At 43.3% G+C, this 20,445-nt stretch overlaps 1 protein-coding gene across 2 annotated transcripts in view; it reads left to right on the top strand.

Moving 5' to 3' along the window:
- The window catches only part of IL17B (interleukin 17B), a 53,927-nt gene that overhangs the window by 24,952 nt on the left and 8,530 nt on the right, over window positions 1-20,445 (top strand). For both annotated transcript variants that reach the window (XM_069244621.1, XM_069244622.1), the window contains exon 2: window positions 8,270-8,625. In XM_069244621.1, the coding sequence (XP_069100722.1) occupies window positions 8,270-8,625 (356 nt within the window). The remainder of the gene's footprint in view (window positions 1-8,269; window positions 8,626-20,445) is intronic.

Raw genomic sequence — 20,445 nt, forward strand, 5'->3', positions numbered from 1 at the left:
GATCGGAGTGGTACAGATTGTTTTGGATTGGCCTGTGGCAGATTGGAGTGGAGTGAAGTGGATTGTTTGAGATTGGAGTAGTGCAGATTGTTTGGGATTGGAGGTGGGGCCAATTGGAGTGGGGAACTTTGTATTGGATTGTCGCGTGGCGTATTGGATTTGGCAGATTTTATTGGATTTGAGTGAGGAAGATTTTTTTGGATTGGAATGGGGCAGATTGTTTTGGATTCAGTGGGACAGATTGGAGTGGGGCAGATTGTTTTGGACTGGAGTGGGACACATTTTAGATTGGAATGGGTCCGATTGTTTTAGATTGGAGTGGGACAGATTTTTTTGATTGGTGTGGGGCAGATTGGAGTGGGGCACATTATTTTGGATTGGAGTGGAGCAGATTGGAGTAGGGCAGACTGGAGTGGGACAAGTTGTTTTGGATTGGTTTGGGGAAGAATCGAGTGCGGCAAATTGGAGTGGGGCAGATTGAAGTGGAGCGGATTGGAGTTGGACACATTGTTTTTTGATTGGAGTCGGGCGGGTTGGAGTGGGGCAGCTTGTTTTGGATTGGAGTCGGGCGGGTTGGAGTGGGGCAGCTTGTTTTGGATTGGAGTAGGGCAGATTAGAGTGGGGCTGATTGGAGTGGGGCAGATTGAAGTGGAGCGGATTGGGTGTGAGCACATTGGTTTGGATTGGAGTGGGACAGATTGGAACAGGGCAGATTGGAATGGGACAGATTTAAGTGGGGCTGATTGAAATAAGGCAGATTGTTGTGGATTACAGTGGGGCACATTGGAGTGGAGTGAATTGTGGTGGTAGTGTGGCAGATTGTTTTGGATTGGAGTGGTGAAGATTGGAGTGGGCCAGATTGTTTTGGATTGGGGCAGATTGAAATGGGACAAGGTGGAGTAGGACAGATTGGAGTGAGGCAGATTGTTTTAGAGTGGAGCTGGGCAGATTACAGTGCGGCAGATTGCATTGAATTGGAGTGTGGCAGATTGGAATGCTACAGATTGTTTTAGATTTTAAGTGGGCCAAATTGTTTTGGATTGGGACAGATTGGAATGGGACAAATTGAAGTGGGGCAGGTTGGAGTGGGACAACTGATTTGGATTGGAGTGGGGCAGATTGGCTTGGGACAGATTGTTTTGCATTGGAGTAGGGCAGATTAGAGTGTGGCAGATTATATTGGATTGGAGTGGGGCAGAATGTTTTGGATTGGAGTGGGTCAGATCGGAGGGGGCAATTTGTTTTGGATTGTGTGGGGCAGATTGAAGTGAGGGAGATTATTTTGGATTGGAGTTGGGCAGATTGTTTTAGTTTAGAGAAAGGCAGATTGAAAAGGCCATATTTTTTACATTTTGGAGTGGGACAGATCCTTATAGATTGGAGTGGGGTAGATTGTTTGGAATTGGAGCGTTGTAGATTGTTTGGGATTGGAGATGGGGCCAATTAGAGTGGGAACTTTGTTTTGGATTGGTGTGTGGCATATGGGAGTGACGAAGATTGTTTTAGATTGGAGTTGGGCAGATTGGAATGTGGCAAATTGTTTTGGATTGGAGTGGGGCAGATTGGGATGGGGCAGATTGTTTTGGATAGGCGTGGAGAAGATTGGAGTGGGGCATATTGTTTGGGATTGGAGTGGGGCAGATTGGAGTAGGGAAGACAGGAGTGGGACAGGTTGTTTTGGATTGGTTTGGGGTAGATTAGAGTGCAGCAAATTGGGGTGGGGCAGATTGGCATGAGTAGATTGTTTTGGATATGAGTGGGGTAGATGAGAGTGGTGCAGATTGTTTTGGATTGGAGTGGGGCAAATTGGAGTGGGGCAGACTGGAGTGAGGCAGGCTGGAGGTGGTCAGATTGGAGTAGGTCAAATTGGAGGGGAGCGGACTAAAGGAGGGCAGATTGTTTTGGATTGGAGTAGGGCACATTGGAGTGTGGCAGATTCGAGTGGGGCTAATTGGAGTGGAGCAGATTGGAGTTGGGCACATTCTTTTGAACTGGAGTGTAACAGATTGAAGTGGGGCAGATTGGAATGGGACAGATTGGAGTGGAGTAGACAGAAGGAGGGCTGATTGTTTTGGATAACAGTGGGGCAGATTGGAGTGGCATGGGTTGTAGTGGGAGTGGGGCATATTGTTTTGGACTGTATTGGGGGAGATTGGAGTGTGGCAGATTGTTTAGATTGGGGCAGATTGTAATGGGACAGACTGGAGTGGGGCAGATTGTTTTGGATTGGAATGTGGCAGATTGGAGTGGGCCAGATTGTTTTGGTTTTGGGCAGGTTGGAATGGGACACATTGGAGAATGTTTCGGATTTGAGTGGGCAGGTTGATTTGGATTGGGCAGATTGGAGTCGGACCGATTGTTTCGGTTTGGAATGGGTTAGATTGTATTGGATTGGAGTGGGGCAGATTGGAGTGGAGCAAATTGTTTTGGATTGTGGCAGATTGGAATGGGGCAAATTGGAGTGGGGTGGATTGGAGTGAGGCAGATTGTTTTGGAGTGGAGTGGGGCAGATTGATTTAGATTGGAGTGGGGTAGATTAGAGTGGAACAGAATGTTTTGGAATGGAGTGGGGCAGATTAGAGTGTAGCGGATTTTACTGGATTGAATTGGGGCACAGTGAAGGGGGCAATTTGTGTTGGATTTAGGGGGGCAGATTGGAGTGATGCAAATTGTTTGGGATTAGAGTGTGGGTGTTCGGAGTGGGGCACATTCATTTGGATTGCGTGTGGGGCAGATTGCAGTGGGCCAGATATTTAACATTTTGGAGAGTGGGACAGATTGTTTTGGATTAGTGTGTGGCAGACCGGAGTGGGCCAGATTGTTTGGGATTGTAGTGGTGCAGATTGTTTGGGACTGGAGTGGGGCTGATTGGGGTGGTGCACTTTGGTTTGGATTGGAGTGGGGCATATTGGAGTGCGCAGATTGGACTGGGACGTATTGTTTGGGATTGGAGTGGGGTTAATTGGAATGGGGCAGATTATTTTGGATTTGAGTGGGGCAGATAGTTTTGGATTAGTGTGGGGCATATTGGAGTGCGCAGATTGGAGCGGACATATTGTTAGGGATTGGAGTGGGGCATATTGTTTGGATTGGACTGGGGCAGATTGGAGTGGGACATATTGTTTTGGATTTGAGTGGGGCAGATTGTTTTGGATTAGTGTGGGGCAGATTGGAGCGGGACATATTGTTTGGGATTGGAGTGGGGCATATTGTTTGGATTGGACTGGGGCAGACTGGAGTAGGGCATATTGTTTTGGATTTGAGTGGGGCAGATTGTTTTGGATTAGTGTGGGGCAGATTGGAGCGGGACATATTGTTTGGGATTGGAGTAGGGCATATTGTTTTGTATTTGAGTGGGGCAAATTGTGTTGGATTAGTGTGGGGCAGATTGGAGTGCAGAAGATTGTTTGGGATTGTAGTGGGGCAGGTTGGAGTGAGACGGATTGTTTTGGATTGGAATTGGACATGTTGGAGTGGGCCAGATTCTTTGGGTTTGCAGTTGTGCAGATTGTTTGGGTTTGGAGTGGGGCTGATTGGGGCGAGGCACTTTGGTTTAGAACGGAGTGTGTGGCATATACTGTGGTGGACAGATTGGAGTGGGGCATATTGTTTTGGATTGGAGTGGGGCAGATTGGAGTGGAGCAGATTGGTTTGGATTAGAGTGGGGCAGTTTAGAACGCAGCAGACTGTTTTGGACTGGAGTGGGGCAGATGGTTTTGGAATTGAGTGAGGCAGATTGTTTTGGATTGGTGTGGGGTAAATTGGAGTGCAGTTGATTGTTTGGGACTTTCGTGGGGCAGATTAGAGTGTGGCAAATTGTTTTGGATTGGAGTGAAGAGAATGGAGTAGGGCAGGTTATTGTGATTTGGAGTGTGGCAGAATGGAATGGGGATGATTAAAGTGGGGCAGATTCTTTTGGGTTGGAGTGGAGCAAATTGTTTTGGATTGAAATGGGACAGATTCTTTTGGATTGAGGCAGATTACTTTGGATTGAAGTGGGGCAGATTGTTTTAGATTGGAGTGAGGCAGAGTGCTTTGGATTGGAGTGGGCAGATTGCTTCAAATTAAAATGGGGCAGATTGATTTGGATTGGTTCTGGTAAATTGGAGTGGGGCACATTGAAGTGGAGCAGATTGTTTTGAACTGGAGTGGGGATAGGTTTTTTGGATTGGGGTGGGACAGATTATTTTAGATTGGAGTGGGTCGAATTTTTGGAATTGCCCAGACTGGAGTGGGGTAGACTGTTTTGGATGGAAGTGAGGCAGATTGAAGAGGGGTAGATTGTTGTGGATTTGAGTGGGACTCATTGGAGTGGAGCAAATTGTTTGAAATTGGAGTGAGGCAGATTGTTTTGGATTGGTGTGGGTCAGATTGGAGTAGGGTAGATTGTTTGGGATCAGAGTGGGGCAGATTGTTTTGGACTAGAATGGGGCAGGTTGAAGTGAAGTGGCATTTTGGGGGGTGGAGGAGCGGCAGATTGTTTTAGATTGGAGTGGAGCAGATTGTTTTGAATTGGGAGTTGGAACATTTGGAGTGGGGCAGATTGGAGTGGGGGTAGGTTGGAGGGTTTGAGTATGATTGGGGTGAGTTGTTTGGTTTGGAGTCGGGTGGGGTGTATGCATGAGTGAGTGAAAGTATGGATGGCGGAGTGAAAGGGCAGATGAATGGGTGGAGTGAAAGGATGGATGGACGGAGTTAAAGAGTGGATAGATGGATGAGCGAAAGGATGGCTGGATGAGTCAAAGAATGGATGCTTGGTTGTCGTGAACCCCCAACTTTAGCAGCTACAATGGGTGCCAAATTCTTGATGGGCCGCTTCTGTCTGAGTGAAAGTATGGATGGGTGGATGAATGTAAGTGAGAGTAGATGGATGGGTAGTTAAATGTGTGAGTGAAAGAATGGATGGAGGAGTGAAAGGGTGGGTGGGTGGATGGATGGATGAATGGATAAATGAAAGGTTGGATGGAGGGATGAATAAAAAGGTGGATGAATGGATGATGAGAAAAGATGGATGGATGAGTGAAAGAATGGTTGGATGAGTAAAGGGAGAGTGGATGGATGGATGGCTAAAAGGGTGGCAGGATGATAAGTGAAAATGGATGAATGAATGAAAGGGAGGCTGGGTGGATGGATGAGTGAAAAATTGATAAATGAGTGAAAGGGAGGGTGAATGGATGGACAGATGAGCAAAAGGGTAAATGGAAGGATGGGTGGTTGAAAGGATGGATGGTTGAGTGAAAGGGTGGATGGATGAATGAGTGAATCGATGGATAGATGGATGGATGGATGGATGGATAGATAGAGTGAAAGGCAGGATGGATGGATGGATGGATGAGTGAAAGGGTGGATGAATAGATGAGCAAAAGGATGGATGGATGGATGAGCAGAAGGACAGATGGATAAATGACTGAAAAGATTGATGAATGAAAGGGTGGATGGGGTGATGCATGAGTGGATGGATGGATGATTGATGAATGGATGGATAGATAGAGTGAAAGGCTGGATGGGTGAGCAAAAGTATGGGTGGATGGATAAGCAAAAGGCTGGATGGATGGATGAGCGAAAGGATAGATGGATAAATGACTGAAATGTTTGATGTATGAAAGGGTGGGTGGAAGGATGCATGAGTGAGAGGATGGATATGTTTGGAGAAGGATGATGGATGAAAGAATTAATAGTTGACAGAAAGTAAAGGTAAAATGGTGGATATCAGCATGTGGATGGAAGGATAAAAGGATGAATGGATAGATGTTTGGATGGAAGAGATAAGAGAGTTCTCACGAGAAAGAGCAGTGAAGATTTTGTTTCAGTGCATGGTGCGATAAGATTCAAAGTGGGGGTATTTTAATTTCCTGGCTACCCCATTGGTTTCAACCATAATAACAACAGAGTCTCGCTAGCGATATGCATATGCTAGCGCATGCTCTTGCAGGATCGACCCTAAAAAGAAGGCAGCCGCAGCACTCATCTTAACTCTCTGGTCGTGTTTTGCCCCAAAAGTAAAGCCACTCCGAATGCAAACAACCATTTGCAATGCAACAGGTTGCGCATTACGTTGAGTTAGAGCTATTAACGTTGTAAACTCCTAACTGGATTTTTCTTGCCAAATTAAATGAAAAAAAAAAACGAGCACGATTGCGGTGTGTAAAAGAGAAAAAGTAGTCCAGAAACCATACGGAAAACATGGAGTCTCATATGTTTCCAGTAGTTTACCGGTGCTCTCGAGGAGGGCTAAACACCGGAAAAGGCATCACGTATGCATGGCTTTTACAAGCGCATTTTAAAAGGCAAGCCCACAAACCAATGAAAGTGACTGATGTAACATGGGCGTGGTTAAAATCCCCCTTATGAGATTAGAAGAGGGACGGAGTGCTTTGCGCTCGCCCCAAAAATAGCAGCATTAAGAAAACAAGGTATACACTGGTAAAAGGGGACACTAAGCGTTGGGGGAAAATGGAGGAATCACCGCGGAATAAACACCATTGAACAGAGTGCGTCATTCTGTGGCAAAATGTCCAGAAATGGAATAAAATTATGGAACAGGTAATTGAACAGGCCAGCTGTTGGGCTCGATTCTTCTAAGTATAGCTGAGAGGGTTCACAGGTTTCATTGTATGTTGAGTTCTTTTAGCTTAGCCCTTTCAGATCATAATGTACTTGTTCAATCATACTTATTTAAACAGGTGTTCATAAATATTACCCTCCATGCCTCGATTTTGTTCAAAATATGTCCTAATGACTAATGAATCAAAATCTCCTCACCCTGAGCACATGGTATTGGTGCTGGAGACTGTCTATAGAGATATGTATGTTAGAAGACATACCCATAATGTTAAAAGGCAGGCCTCTTCTTCTTCTTTCACATAATGATTACAAAAGCAGAAAGACGGGGCCATGGTGCAGTTACAAAAAGAGCGAGGCACGCAGAAGTGGGCAGGTTGGAAGCAGCCGTGAGGAGAAAGAGCAAGGGAAGTGTTGACTCGCCTACTTACTGGATGGGTAGGCGCCATTAGTTAGTGGTCTGCGTAGGCTGAGAAAGACGCTTGGCTTGCCTCACTAGGCTCCAGAGTTCGCGGTGGTCCCCCGGCTGGTTGTTGTGAGCTCATAGGGGGCAGGCCTTGGATGCATCTGGCGGGCTTTTTGGATTGTTTTTCAGGGTTTATATTGTGTGCATTAATAATGACAATTATTGTGACTTTTCAAAAGAAATTGATTCTGCATATATATATATATATATATATATATATATATATATATATATATATATATATATATATATAATCGGTAAAGTGAATATGATTGCAGTCTAAATGAATTGTATGTGGTGCATAGAAATGTGTTTATTAATATGTTACAAGTATGCCACATTTTCCTGTTAAACACAATTGTAGACAGGGTGGATGCCATCTCTTTGACTTACTCCTGTTCCCACCCTGCGTGTATCTTCTCGCCACAGGCTCAAGCTGAAGTATAATTATGTATTTACACTATTGTGATGACATTGCTTTCGATGAACCACCTCTTTTTACTTAGGATTTGGGACATTATCAAGGTCTTCTGTTGTGAATGCTAGCCCATTCATCCACTGAAAGTTGTATTGTTTTAATGTTTCGTATTGGGTAGAACAATTCCGAATGGTATTGGCAAAGAGGGTGCTGTATACGTTTTCTTAAACGGAATGGTGCTTATGTGTTAAGGTAATGACGTATTTTTTCTCTATATTGTTATTTGCCACGGACATGATGTCCTTCTCTCGGGCCATGATGATTTTGCAGTTTTACTTACTTGTTAAGCGAGCATTGTATATAAGAACCTCTGGATTTCGCGGGTGAGCCAGAAGACGTTCCTACTTTCTTATGCTGTCTGACTTTGTTCTGATTTTGCTGCTTACTTGGGACTTAGAATAACTCATATTTTCCAAACTCTGTATGATTTGCCTTCTTATAGCATTCATGGCACTTTTCTGTACCACATATGTTTGAATTTTGTAATAAAGACTTTTAACTTTTTACTCCTCTGAAACTCAATTATTGAGTTGGCCCCATTATTTATTTGAACTGTTTTACTCTGCGAATTGATGTTTAAAGGGTGTCTTTATGTGAAATTGAACTTGTGGGAGAATCAGGAGAGCGAGGTGAACACACCTCTCTTTATACACAATGAAGGAGGGTAACATGACAAGGCCATCTAATGTCAGTCTACACGTCACATTTTGTACATGTGTCACTGGATGCGGCTATTGCACACTGACCGCTCTTCTTCTTTCCAGATCATATTTGTTGCCATCTCTGTGCTTGTGCCACTGGTGATCTGTGGAGCCCACAAACATAAACCCAAAGCAGGCAAAGGCCGGAAGAAAGGGCGACACCTGGAGATAGAGCAAGCTGAAGGTCAGTCCCCAGATGTTATTCCTTTTGAGAAGATCTCCACAGACCCCTTGCTGCGTGTGAACTCCCCCACCACGGCTGGCAGCCGAGACTACACACCGCTCGATGAGTATGAGCACAGCCTACAGGACATGGTGGCTCAGCTACGGAACCACAGCCAAGCATCAGGGGGAAAATGTGAAGTGAACCTACGATTGTGGATGTCAAACAAGAGGAGCTTGTCTCCTTGGGCCTATGGGTGAGTACTCCTTGACGACCCTCTTGACACCGTAAGAGTTATGGTGCATGCAGATTTTCATTAGGGCTGCCTGAGAGCGAGCTATTTGCTGTTTTCCAATTTTACATTTTCCCAAAAATATAATATAAATACAAGGATTTCGTGGAAAGTGGGTGTCAGGTTTGTTTAAACTCTGTTGCTACTTGCCTTAGTTTGCCTGCTGAAAGCCATCTCGATGAACACACCACTCTTTCCGATAACTGCTTCTCAAGTTACCCCTGAGCCGCCACAGATAAATCTTATTTTGTGACCTCTTGAACTATGTTCACATCCTCAGATGAATCTTATATCCCTGAGGTATCTGAATGTCTTTGTCCAATATCCAGTTTCCTTTCTCTCTATGCAATAATAATGATTATAGCATTTGCATCTCTCTGTTCTGATGCAGTCTTGGCACCATCTTGATATTTTGCTGAGCTGTCAGTAATCTATCTGTGCCTATACCATGAACTGACTTCGGTACCAGACACAGCGCTTTAGGGGGGATTTGCCAGTGTCTTACACAAGCTAACATGGTGTTAAAAACCAGGAAAATTAATGTAGTAGAAGAAGACTTTATTCTGGCATCACAGCATTACCACCTTGACGTGAGGCAGTGGGAAACCAACTGTCCAGACCCTGCATTCCATAGCGGAAACATTCCAAATAACATAGAATACAAACTAAACCATAGTAATGGCATTCACTAGTTACCAAGTTAAAGAGACTGCAACATAACCCCCATCTTTAAAAAATAACTTAAACAAAAACCTAAATAAAAAACAAACACAAAGTAATAAACATATATACATAAAAGAAGCATAGCAAGATGTACAAACCGAGCAAATATCACAAACTTTTAGGAAATTCAGCAAATCTGGTAGGTGGCCTTCCAATCCTGCTTGCACCTTTGACTCTTGAGGCTACATTATCTTTTGGCTTTTTTTTGTTTTCTAAACATATTTTATTCATTTTCAAAAATAACAACAATCCCCAACTAGTGGGAATAACAGGTAATAGGCAATACATAGTGATATTGATAATCATCTTCAGAGACACAATATTAGCAGTCAGCCTCCTGCCTTCCCTGTCTGTGCATCGTCTGAGTGTGACTTTTCCTACTATGCAAGGGCTCTCCAATAGGACTAGTAAAAAGCCCATCTGTAACACGCAGCTTCCTATTGATTCTTCTGGCTTAATATTTGTCGTATGAGTCCTGGACGTGAAGTCGGGGTACATGTGAAAGATAATGGTATTTACCAGTTCATGGCTTACCTGGGGGTTGCAGTACTGGTGTTCATGAGAGGGTGTGTGTGACAGCACTATTGTGGGAGCTTTGGTCCATATTGTTTATGCCGTTGACCAGTATCTCCCATACCCTGGCGTTGTCTAGTTTACCAATGCCTCGGCGGTCCTCTCTCAACAGAAGTGATCCCTCACAGAGCTCCCATTTTTTCATCTCTCGCTGCCATGATATCAACTCCGGGCCCCCCTGGACCTGTCAGTGATGTGTGAGCTCCCGTTTAATAAGGATTAAGGTTAGGTCTTGGAATTTACTAGTGACCGTATTTTTAGCTGTGTGTGGAAACCAGTGGAGAAGGCAATAGCCAGGTGTTTTGGGATGGCCTTTTTGGTCAGCCTCGCCAGTACTGTGGCAACCCACTCCTAATATGTTGTAAGAAAAAGGCACACCTAAATCATGAGGAGAAAATTGGCATTCACCTCTCCACACCTAGAATAAGCGGCGTACTTGATTCCCAAAAATGTATTAATTCTCTCGGGGTGAGGTAGGCACCTTGTAATATATGAACCCTATCAATTTGAAACAAGCATTCCTAGAAATCTTGGATATGCGTTCTAAAATAGACTCCCAGGCTCTCAATTATGGGGTTCCCTAGGTCCTCCTCCCAGCGAGCCTGCAGAGAGTCCAGTGATCCCATGGTGTTGGTTTGTATTGATCTCACTTTTAGCGGCAGGGTTTTCCAGAAATCAATATGAGTCTTTAATTTCCTCACAGCCATCTCCAAGTTTCCCTCAAAGATATCTGCTGTATTATGATAACTCTTCACCCTCAGGTAGTTTAGGCATCTAGGTTCACAGATTTGTCCATCTAAGATCGCAGGGTTGTGTTTTGGACCTGGCAGGGACGAGACAAGACATTTGCAAATTAATTCTCAGTCCGAACATAGCATCAGAATCTCTCAGCATTGCTCTCGCCCCAATCAGGTCATTTTGGGTGTCACTTAGGAATAATAGCAGGTCATCCGCATATAGTGCTATCTTTTGCAGGACCATGCCAATCCGGATACCTCTATAATGATTATGCACTCAGGCCATACATGCTAGCCGTTCCATTGCTATAGCAAAGAGAAGGGATGAGAGGGGACATTCCTGCTGCGTGCTGCTCTCCACTGCATAGCTCTGTGATTTGTTGTGTCCTGTGTGGGCTAGCGCCGTTGGATTCATGTATAGTAACTTTGTCCAGCTAACAAATCCCCCCATACAGGTATTTCCATTCTAGTCTGTCGAAGCCTTTCTCAATGTCTACCGCTAATATGACTGTTCCTTCCAACTCCTGAGCGTTAGCTTCCAATATAGCGAGCAATCTCCACACATTTTTGGCCGTACTGCCCAAACCTGAACCAGAACCTGAATCGACCTGGAATAAAGCCCGGTTGGTCAGGGTGTATGATTGTGACATGAGAGGGAGGAGTCTGTTGGCAAGAACTTTACTTAATATTTTGTAATCCACGCTTAGCATGAAGAGCGGTCTATATGTTGTTACATCTGTTGTTTGCTTTCCTGGTTTCAAGATTGGTACTACTAGGGCTTCTCAGGTGGTGTTTGGGAGGCTACCCAAGTGCTTAGCGGCCGTAAAGATTCTCACCAGTTGGGGAACCAACTCTGTGGAGTAGGCCGCTTAGAATTCCATTGGAAGCCCATCCGAACTCGGGGTCTTGCCTTTTGCAAGGTCTTTAATTGCTACAAGGATCTCCTGCTTGGTAACATCTTATCCCAGACTATGAGCCTCATCAGCTGTTACCCGGGGGAGGGCAATATGCGACAGAAACTCCTGCACTGCAGTGATGTCCAAGCTGAATTTGCTCATGTATAGTGTTGTATAAAATTGCAGGAAGCTATCGTTAATGGGCGCTTGAGAATATAGTGAGTCACCTGAAGAGGAGTGTATTTCAACTATGGGTATTCCCCTTTGAGTCAGGTTAGCCAACCAGGCCAGTAGGCATCTGAGGCGGTCGCTTTCTGCATGAGGTTTTTCCATATAGGTCCTATAGTCAAATGAGCATATCCACTCGTCTATGTCGCTACCTTCTCCCTGGCCTCCAGCAGCGCTACCTGCAACTCAGGATGTTCAGGGCGTTTTTGTTCCACCTCCCGTAGGCTGGTTGCAGCTTTGCTAATTTCTTGTAATATTGTTCTCTCGAATCCCCTTCACCTCTGATAGACAGTATCCCCGGAGCACTGCCTTAAAGACATCCTACTCCAGATGTGGGGTTGAGGGGGACCCCGCATTGGCCTCAAAGTTATATCACTCTCCAATTCTGACCCACTGAAATTCTTTCCACTCACTTGACCACTCAGATTATCTTGTAACAATGAACTTTAATGACCACTCAGGTCATGTTGCGACACTGCATTCTCATTGTCCAGCCCGGTCTGAATACCCTGGTGAACTTCCCAATTAATATTGACAAGAAAACGTATGTCATCATCGTCTGCCTCATCATCATTAAAATCATCACTCACCGGCAATGGCCCCATATATTTGGCCACCCTCTTCACAGTCACAGCACAATTAGTAAACAGCAGTTTCCCTCCATTTATAGCCTTCCCAAATTTGGAAACACGTTTTACCCCCAAACTTGGTTGGCAAATTCAAAGCCAACTCCCCAGTCCACACACATATTGATTTCAAGTGCCTTCACATTCCACTTCGCAGCATACCGTTCTTTTGTTCTGCTTTCTTTTGATTTTTGTGCAATTTCATTAAAATCTTCAAATCACATTTCCTTTCCACGCTCCCCACGCTTTATTTTGAACCTCAGGGGCATAAACTTGAAACAGGATCCCTGCTTTTAAACAGTTTGAAAGGGTCAACTTCAGTAGTGGTATATGGAGTAATACAGTACATCCAAAATGTTTCTCTCAGACTCTAAATGAGTTCCTCCTTATGCCTTCACTTCTGTGTACTTCTGTAATATAATCTTTCAACACATGGTTGACCCTCTCCGCTTGAACGTTCTCATGTGGTTTGTAAAGAGTAGTTACATGCTTAATGCTGCAGTGTTTTAAGAAAGATTCCATATCAGAGGATCTCATTGCTCACCATTATCAGTCACTAAAACAGATGGACAACCCTCCCCGCAAATACTTCTTTAAAAAAACTCAACCACTTAATTGGTCGAGGTTTGTTAGACCAATTTCACCACCGGCCATTTAGGATGTAAATCAATCATATCCAAAGCAAACCATGTGTCCATAGGAAGAAAGTTAAACCAGATATATCAGATGCAACTTTTGGCCAAGGAAACTCTGGCCACTCCACTGGCTTTAGAGGAGTGGTACTGATTTCCAAATGTTCTCACTGCTGGCACGCACTTCATATTGTGTCACAGTCCTGTCCACCATCCTATCCATTCCAGGCCACAAAAATATGTACATACCAAAAGTTTCACAGCACACATTTCTGGATGTTCCTTGTGAGTCAACTTGAGAATAATCTTGTTCACAGTACTAAGAGAACAATTCTTCCCATTCTTAAATAACAGACCACCTTCAATTTATTACTCCTCTGCCACCTTGAACATGGATAAGCAACCCGGCACAATCTCCTACATTTGGGCCAACCTTCCAAAACCCACTTCTTAGTAGCTTGCAACACTGTACCTTTTGTCTCACTCTCCTTCCAGTAATCTTTTGAAATGCCATCAAATTCCGTTGATGCTATGGCCCAGATTTAAAAGGGCCTGGCGCCTCCTTGCACCACATTAGCGTTATTTTTTTTTTTACACTAATGTGGCCCGAGGTCAAAATCGGCACACCATATTTATGAAGTGGCGCAATGCATGCATTGCCCCACTTTGTAACCCCTTGTGCCACATTGTGCCTGTGCCAGGCATAATGTATGCAAGGGGGGCTTTCCCCCGCCAGGGTGGACCGCAAAAATGGGGCAGTGGATTCTAACAGATTACACTGCATCATTTCTTGCGGCTACTTTTAACGTCTGCACAGCACCATTGCTTTCAATGGGCCCCTATCTACAGTGCAGGATTAGCGCCAACATTTTGGTGCTAATCCTACACAGTACATCAATAGCATTAAAAATTTGCATTCTATTGCCCCTACCCTGCACCATGGTGCTCCGTATATTAAATAGGGTGCAAACGTGGTGGCGGTGGGGGGGGGGGCTAAAGGGCGCAAGAAAAGTGATTGGGTACTGCACCACTTTTGTTAAATCAGGCCCTATGTCCTTAATGGTAGCAACCATATCACATTCACTCACAGCATTTCCCTCACCAAATTGTTGGCATGGTAATCTAGATTAAAAAAATAACAGCAGTCACATTTCTTTTTCCTGGCACAAATTCAGTTCTGAAAGTATATTCCTGTAATCTTGAAGTGAGCCCAGCAGTGCACGCTGTGGAATTCCATCCTCCACCAGGGAACAATAGGTTGACTAATGGCTTGTGATCCATTCTCTGGACAAATTTGCTACCCACACAATAGTTCCTACAGTGTTCAATCGGCCAGACGTACACCAGCAACTCCCTTTCACTCACTGTAATCCATTCATCCTTGCCACTCTCCTGAGTCACCGTGCCACCCACACCATACATACTGACATCTGCAGCAGTACACTCTTTTCCCATACAGAATGGCTTAAGCGTTGGACCTTTCGCAACATACTCAGCTTCTGTCTCACCAATTCTCTTAATGGGCCCATATTGGTAGCAAAATCCCTAATAAATTTGCTATAATACTCACACATACCAGCAAAAGACAGTAGTTGCTCTTTGTTAACAGGTGCTGGTGCCTCAATTATAGCTTCTACATTAGATACATTTGGCAACACTCCATAACCTGACCGAGTATGACCCAAGTATTCCACCGATTTTTTGAACATTTTACATTTAGATGCCTTCAAGGTCAGACCATGCTTCTCGAATGTACTGCACACCTCAGAGATGTACTGTATATGTTTCTTCTCACTCCTAGAAAATATTAAAATATCATCTTGGAAGCATTTTACAAAATTATTTACATCTCTGAAAATGTGAAACGTGGCTCTCTGAATCACTGAGGCTGCAGATGCCAGCCCAAAAGTCATCCTATTTAATTGATACAGGACTTGCGGTGTGAAGAAAGCTGTAAGTTGCTTTGAGTCTTCAGGCAGTTCAACTTGATGGTGCGCAAACCTGAGATCAAGAGTGGAAAAGCATTTAGGGCCACATGTACAAAGCATTTTTCTAGTCACAAATGGGCTGACTCGCAAAAATGCTTTTTGGGATGTACAAAGCCCAAATTGCAATTTGGGTTTTGCAATTCAGTATTAGTAATGGGTGTGTTCAGGGCATCCCTTCCTTATACATAATCTGAATGGTATGTATGATCGCTTTGTGACAGTGATTGCAAAACAATCACAGTTAGCACCAATTTCAAACTGGTGTTAACCCATTCGCAGGTGGTCCCCCAAGGGACTCCTTCCCCTTTGTGAATGCATGCAAAAACGTTTTTTAAGCAGAGGCAGTGGTTTCACAGACAACTGCTTACTCCTAAAAAATGAAACTGAAACATTTAATTTTTTTCTTTAAAAAAAAAGATTGATTTACTAAAAAGCAATCACAGGCATGGTGGTCTGCTGACCCCAGCAGGCCAACATCCCTGTGATCTTTGCGATTCCCAGTGGGTCACAAATTGCGCCTTACCTCACTAATATTAAGGAGGTAGCTCTATTTGCGACCCACTGGGAATCACAAAAGAAACTCAATGTAGTTTCTTACATTTGGAATTGCGATTTCCTAATTGCGATTCGCATGTAATCGCAATTAGGAAATTGCAATTCCGAATGTTCCTACCTGTGGCCCTTGGAACCTTCCAACATTGACACTACCTCGTTGATGTTAGGAGGCGGATGACACTCTGTCAGTATAATGGCCTTCAAAGCCCTCAAATGCACAAATAATGCCAACTTCTGGTCAGCTTTACGAGCCAAAACAATCAGGGAAACCCATTCAGCTGACTCTATTTCTTCTATTATTCCTTCTCTTACTAAATCACACAGCATTCCTCTCAACTATTCCCTTAACAGGCACTCTTCTCAAGTTCTGTTTCACAGGAACAGCATTGCTTTTAATCCTGATCTTAAGCACAAAATCCTTCAAGTTTCCTATTTGTTTGCTACAAACATTGGGAGATTTTTCTTGCACCCATTTTTCTTCTTTTCCTCCTTCAATATATAACGTGTTCTTCAGCCAATCAAGTTATGCAAAATGTGAATTTAAATAATTACCAACTTCCATTGATCTCTCCACCCCAAAACATTCACTCCCTTTGCAGCCAAATATAGTTTGACTTGGGCGCATCTGCACTTGAACTCCAGGTTCACACATAACCTTCCATATCAGTGGTTGAACCATGAAAGCTCCCTGCTGTTATGCCAGAATGTTATAGCTGATTGTTACCTATAACACCATTAAACTTTTCTAGAAAATACTACAGAGTAATTATGGTCCATGGAGAACATAAATCTGCCATCAGTTCCAATTCCACCCTGGAAATCCGAACAAAACACTTGGGTGGGTTCCTCACCACTTGATCTGTATCATCAACATCAACGCTCCCCTCTTGAATGGGTTATACAATACCCCTTCCGCTATTGATGACTCTACCTACTTTCTGTCAGAATTATTCTCTAGAACTTCCTTGGCGTATGACAACTTTATTCCACTTCAGTCCAGGAATCTTCTTAAGATCCCCTCCACATACGTTCAAAATGTACAATGCGGCCACATTTCTTACATTCTTTATTGATAGCAGGAAACAATACACAAGAGGCATATGTGTGTTGCTGACACATCTATAACATGCATTGACCTCATGTTTTTAAAATGTCTTTAAAGTGCCAGAATTGCTTGAACGCAAAGCACTGATGCTATTACCATCCCCCCTGGTACTCATCATGACGTTTCACAACACAGACATCTTCATCTTTTCCCACTTGTATGCTAGTGCCTTTTACTATAGATAACCACATTTCTGATTGTTCTAAATCTTTAGCAGTGGATATTGCATCCTGTAATTTTGGATCATCCATGACCCATAGTTTTTCTCGTGTTTTTTTTTTTTTTCACATACACTATCATTTGATTCCAAATCATTTTGTCCGTCATGGGACCAAAATTACAAGTCATGGATAACGCTCTTAGAGCTGTAAGGAATTCATCAAATGATTCTCCCTCCTTTTGCGCCCTAGTACAGTATTTGTATCTATTCAACACAATGTTGGCAGTTGGCTTAAATCTAAGTCCATTCTCAAAAGTGTATTTTGATACACATCAATATCTCCTTGACCCTCTGCCGACGTCACTTGAGGTAATGTTCTGAAAGCCACCTGACCCGCAGATCCAATTCAGTGTAAAAGTATGTTATTTTCTCCTTTAACCCCTCCTTCCACCTCATCCAAGGTATAGGTGGCTCCCCTTTATCCTGTAAAAATGTGGTGGTGGATCAAATTGTTTGGTGTCTTAAAATAGTATTACAGTGTCTCATAAAAATATAGGATTCAATTAAATAGTACTCTCCATAAATCCGATGACTGGTCAAAATGACCAATGTAGATTGACTGAAGACAACTCCCACCGGCAACTGAATTATAATAACACATGCGGTGATGGAAAGTTACTGAAACTAAAACTGGATTAACTGAAATTGGCAATTGTAGGGTAACCATCCATGCAGTGAGGGCAACTTAATGAAATCTTTCCCACACAGTGATGCAGAAACTGCACCAATCACACCATGAGCAGCAGCGAGTCTTCTCTACACCACAAGCTGCAGCGTGGCAGGTAGCATTCCAGACACAAGATGATACTCATCACAATGGTGCTGCCAGCTCAGAACAGTGCACCTGTTCAAATATACATTTCCATCCAGTGAGATAAACAATTACTATTCCAGGCATAAATAAGTTCCAAATATCCAAATCCACACTACCAAGAGATACTTCACTGGGTCAGATGGTCAGAAGTTCCCAAATTTAAAATGGTTCCTCAAATGATAACATTAGCACGGTTTGGATGGTTCTTCCGTTCCTGTGCTGCCTCCTCATGACAGGATGCCTCTGCAACTAGTCACTGTTGTTAAAAAGCAGACAAATCCATGTAGCAGAAGAAGACTTTATTCCACCTTGAAGAGAGTCAGTCAGAAAACAATTGCCCAGACTCTGCATTCCATAGATGAAACATTCCAAAGAACTTTGAATACAAACTAAACCATAATAATGGCATGCACTAGTTAACAAGTTAAAGACAATGTGGTCACCTCATCCCCTTCACTCACCTTATACTCTTGCTCTTCCTCATACATGGAAAATGTGAGACCTCTGAAGCTATGAATCCTCTGTACTCCTCTGTTATTGAGGGCCTACTGTGGTATTTACCCCATTGTCTACTACTTTTCGGAACTCCCCACCACAAATGCTACAAAAGTCACTAATTCATTTTAATTATTTTATCAGTCAGAGCAGTTTTGCATTTTTTCAGAAACCTTCCTCACCCATCTCTAAGAATGCTTATGGTGTTATCAAAGATGTACACCTTCCTGGTCTTCGCCTCTACCATGATAAAGGGGGTCTATATATTCATCCCTGTGGCACTCCGCAGCCCACACAAGTTCAGAAAAATGAACTCGACCCACCAGTGTGCCGTTTTGTCTGTTATGTTGTGTTATAAAAGGTTTATAACATGCTCTAACATCTAAACTGTCTTTTTGCACTATAAAGCATGAAGGTTATGTGCCCTTTGTTGAAGTTGAAAAAAAGCTAGGTAAGAAATTTACAATAAGACGTTTTTTTTTCTGTTTCCTGAATCTGAAATGAGGTGGAATGGAAATAATGGTGAATGGTAAGGAATTTGAAAAAGTGGGTGCCAAAATTGAAAAGGAGCGGACACCAAAGACAACACTTACAAAATCTGGGAAGTAAAAGCAAAGGTTGTTGGACTAAATAGTTATATATTCAGTTCACCACAGGGAAGTACATTAACGTCACCTTCCCATGCTAAGGTGAGTTCTGAGTCCAATCTGAATGACGCTTCTGTCCCCTACTTTTATTTAGGTTCTGGATCATGTTGGCACCTATTAGAATTATCAGACAGCCTTCATTGGTAACACTGCACTGCAGCGTGTTGGTGATTCCTTGGCTTCTTATTCATCATACTGCCCCAATTAGTCTTTCCATCAAATTTTCTATGTATTTCCCTAGCACAAAGTCAGGTTTGCAGACGTAATGCTGGCAGCCTGGGCCCGGCAGCAATTATCCTCTTCTTCTGTTGTCCTCTTATAATGAAGTTGCCTCAACTACCCTATTAAACACATCAGCCATTAACCCATTAACCCCCTTTTCTGCTTTCTTGAGAGGTATCCATCAGGTTGCATTGTCTGTACACCATTAGGTATTGTCCCGCTCTCAAAATTCCATCAAGTCCCATTGTCTACCCACCATTGGGGATTACATCAGATCCCATCATCTTCCCACTGTTGGGTATCCCATCAGATCCTATTGTCTACTCATCTTTGGTTTTGCAAGTAGGATTTAGTTCCATAAGCTGAAATATATAACCATTTGAATTTCTGCCATTCACCTCTCGGCATATGTCAATTATTTCCACCTTGAAGACTTCACAAAAGCGTTTCTTCACTCATCCAGCTTTTTATCAGTTGCCTCTCTACTTCCACTCCCCGCCACTCATTAGCCCTTTACAACTTCCCCAATTACTAAGGTATCTATAAATGTTTTCACTAATTGCTCTTCCTGCTTGAGATATTTCTTCTTCAGCTTGGGAATTTTGCCTTCCTCGAACAACTCTACTTTTGCAGATTCCCATTTCTGTCGTCTTCCAGTTGGAAATCTCTGTACTTCCTAAATGTCAGTCTTTTAATTCTGGAGTACCAATATCATGCCATCTACGTTTTATATTGTGCTATGAAGACATCTTATGGGTGCTTCAGGACGCTTTGAAACACTGTCAGTAAAATCACTACAAAAAAATCAATTCAATTCAATCAGGTTTTCTATAGTGCGTGGCTACTCAAACCGGGCCTCCCAGCACTAGTTGAACAACCACTCTCAAATCACCAATTTAGACTCCCCGTGATTCATAGATCAAAGAGATAGGTTTTAAGAAGTTTTCTAAAGAGGAGTTCAGACTGCTGCTTCCGACTAGCCATGGGGAGGATATTCCATATCCTAGCAAGAATTGAAATAGAAGCCAGAAATTAAAAGGGATCTTATACAGAATTCTTGGAGCTTCATTCTGGACTACTTGGAAACAATTTATTACATACTTTGGGTTTCCCAAAAATAGGTAGTTACCATAGTCTAGGTGTGAATTGATCAGACCCTGCACCACAATTCTCCACGATGGGAAAGGTAGCATGTGTAGAAATTTTCTCAGGGATCTAAGGATCCCAAAACAGGACCCTGCTAGTTTTTTGGCTTGTGTTTCCATAGTTAGTTTCTCATTGACCCAGAACCCTAGGATCTTGATTGCTGGGCCTGGGGTGGGA

The sequence above is a fragment of the Pleurodeles waltl genome, chromosome 7, assembly GCF_031143425.1.
Source record: "Pleurodeles waltl isolate 20211129_DDA chromosome 7, aPleWal1.hap1.20221129, whole genome shotgun sequence".
In the NCBI taxonomy this organism is placed as follows: Eukaryota; Metazoa; Chordata; class Amphibia; order Caudata; family Salamandridae; genus Pleurodeles; species Pleurodeles waltl.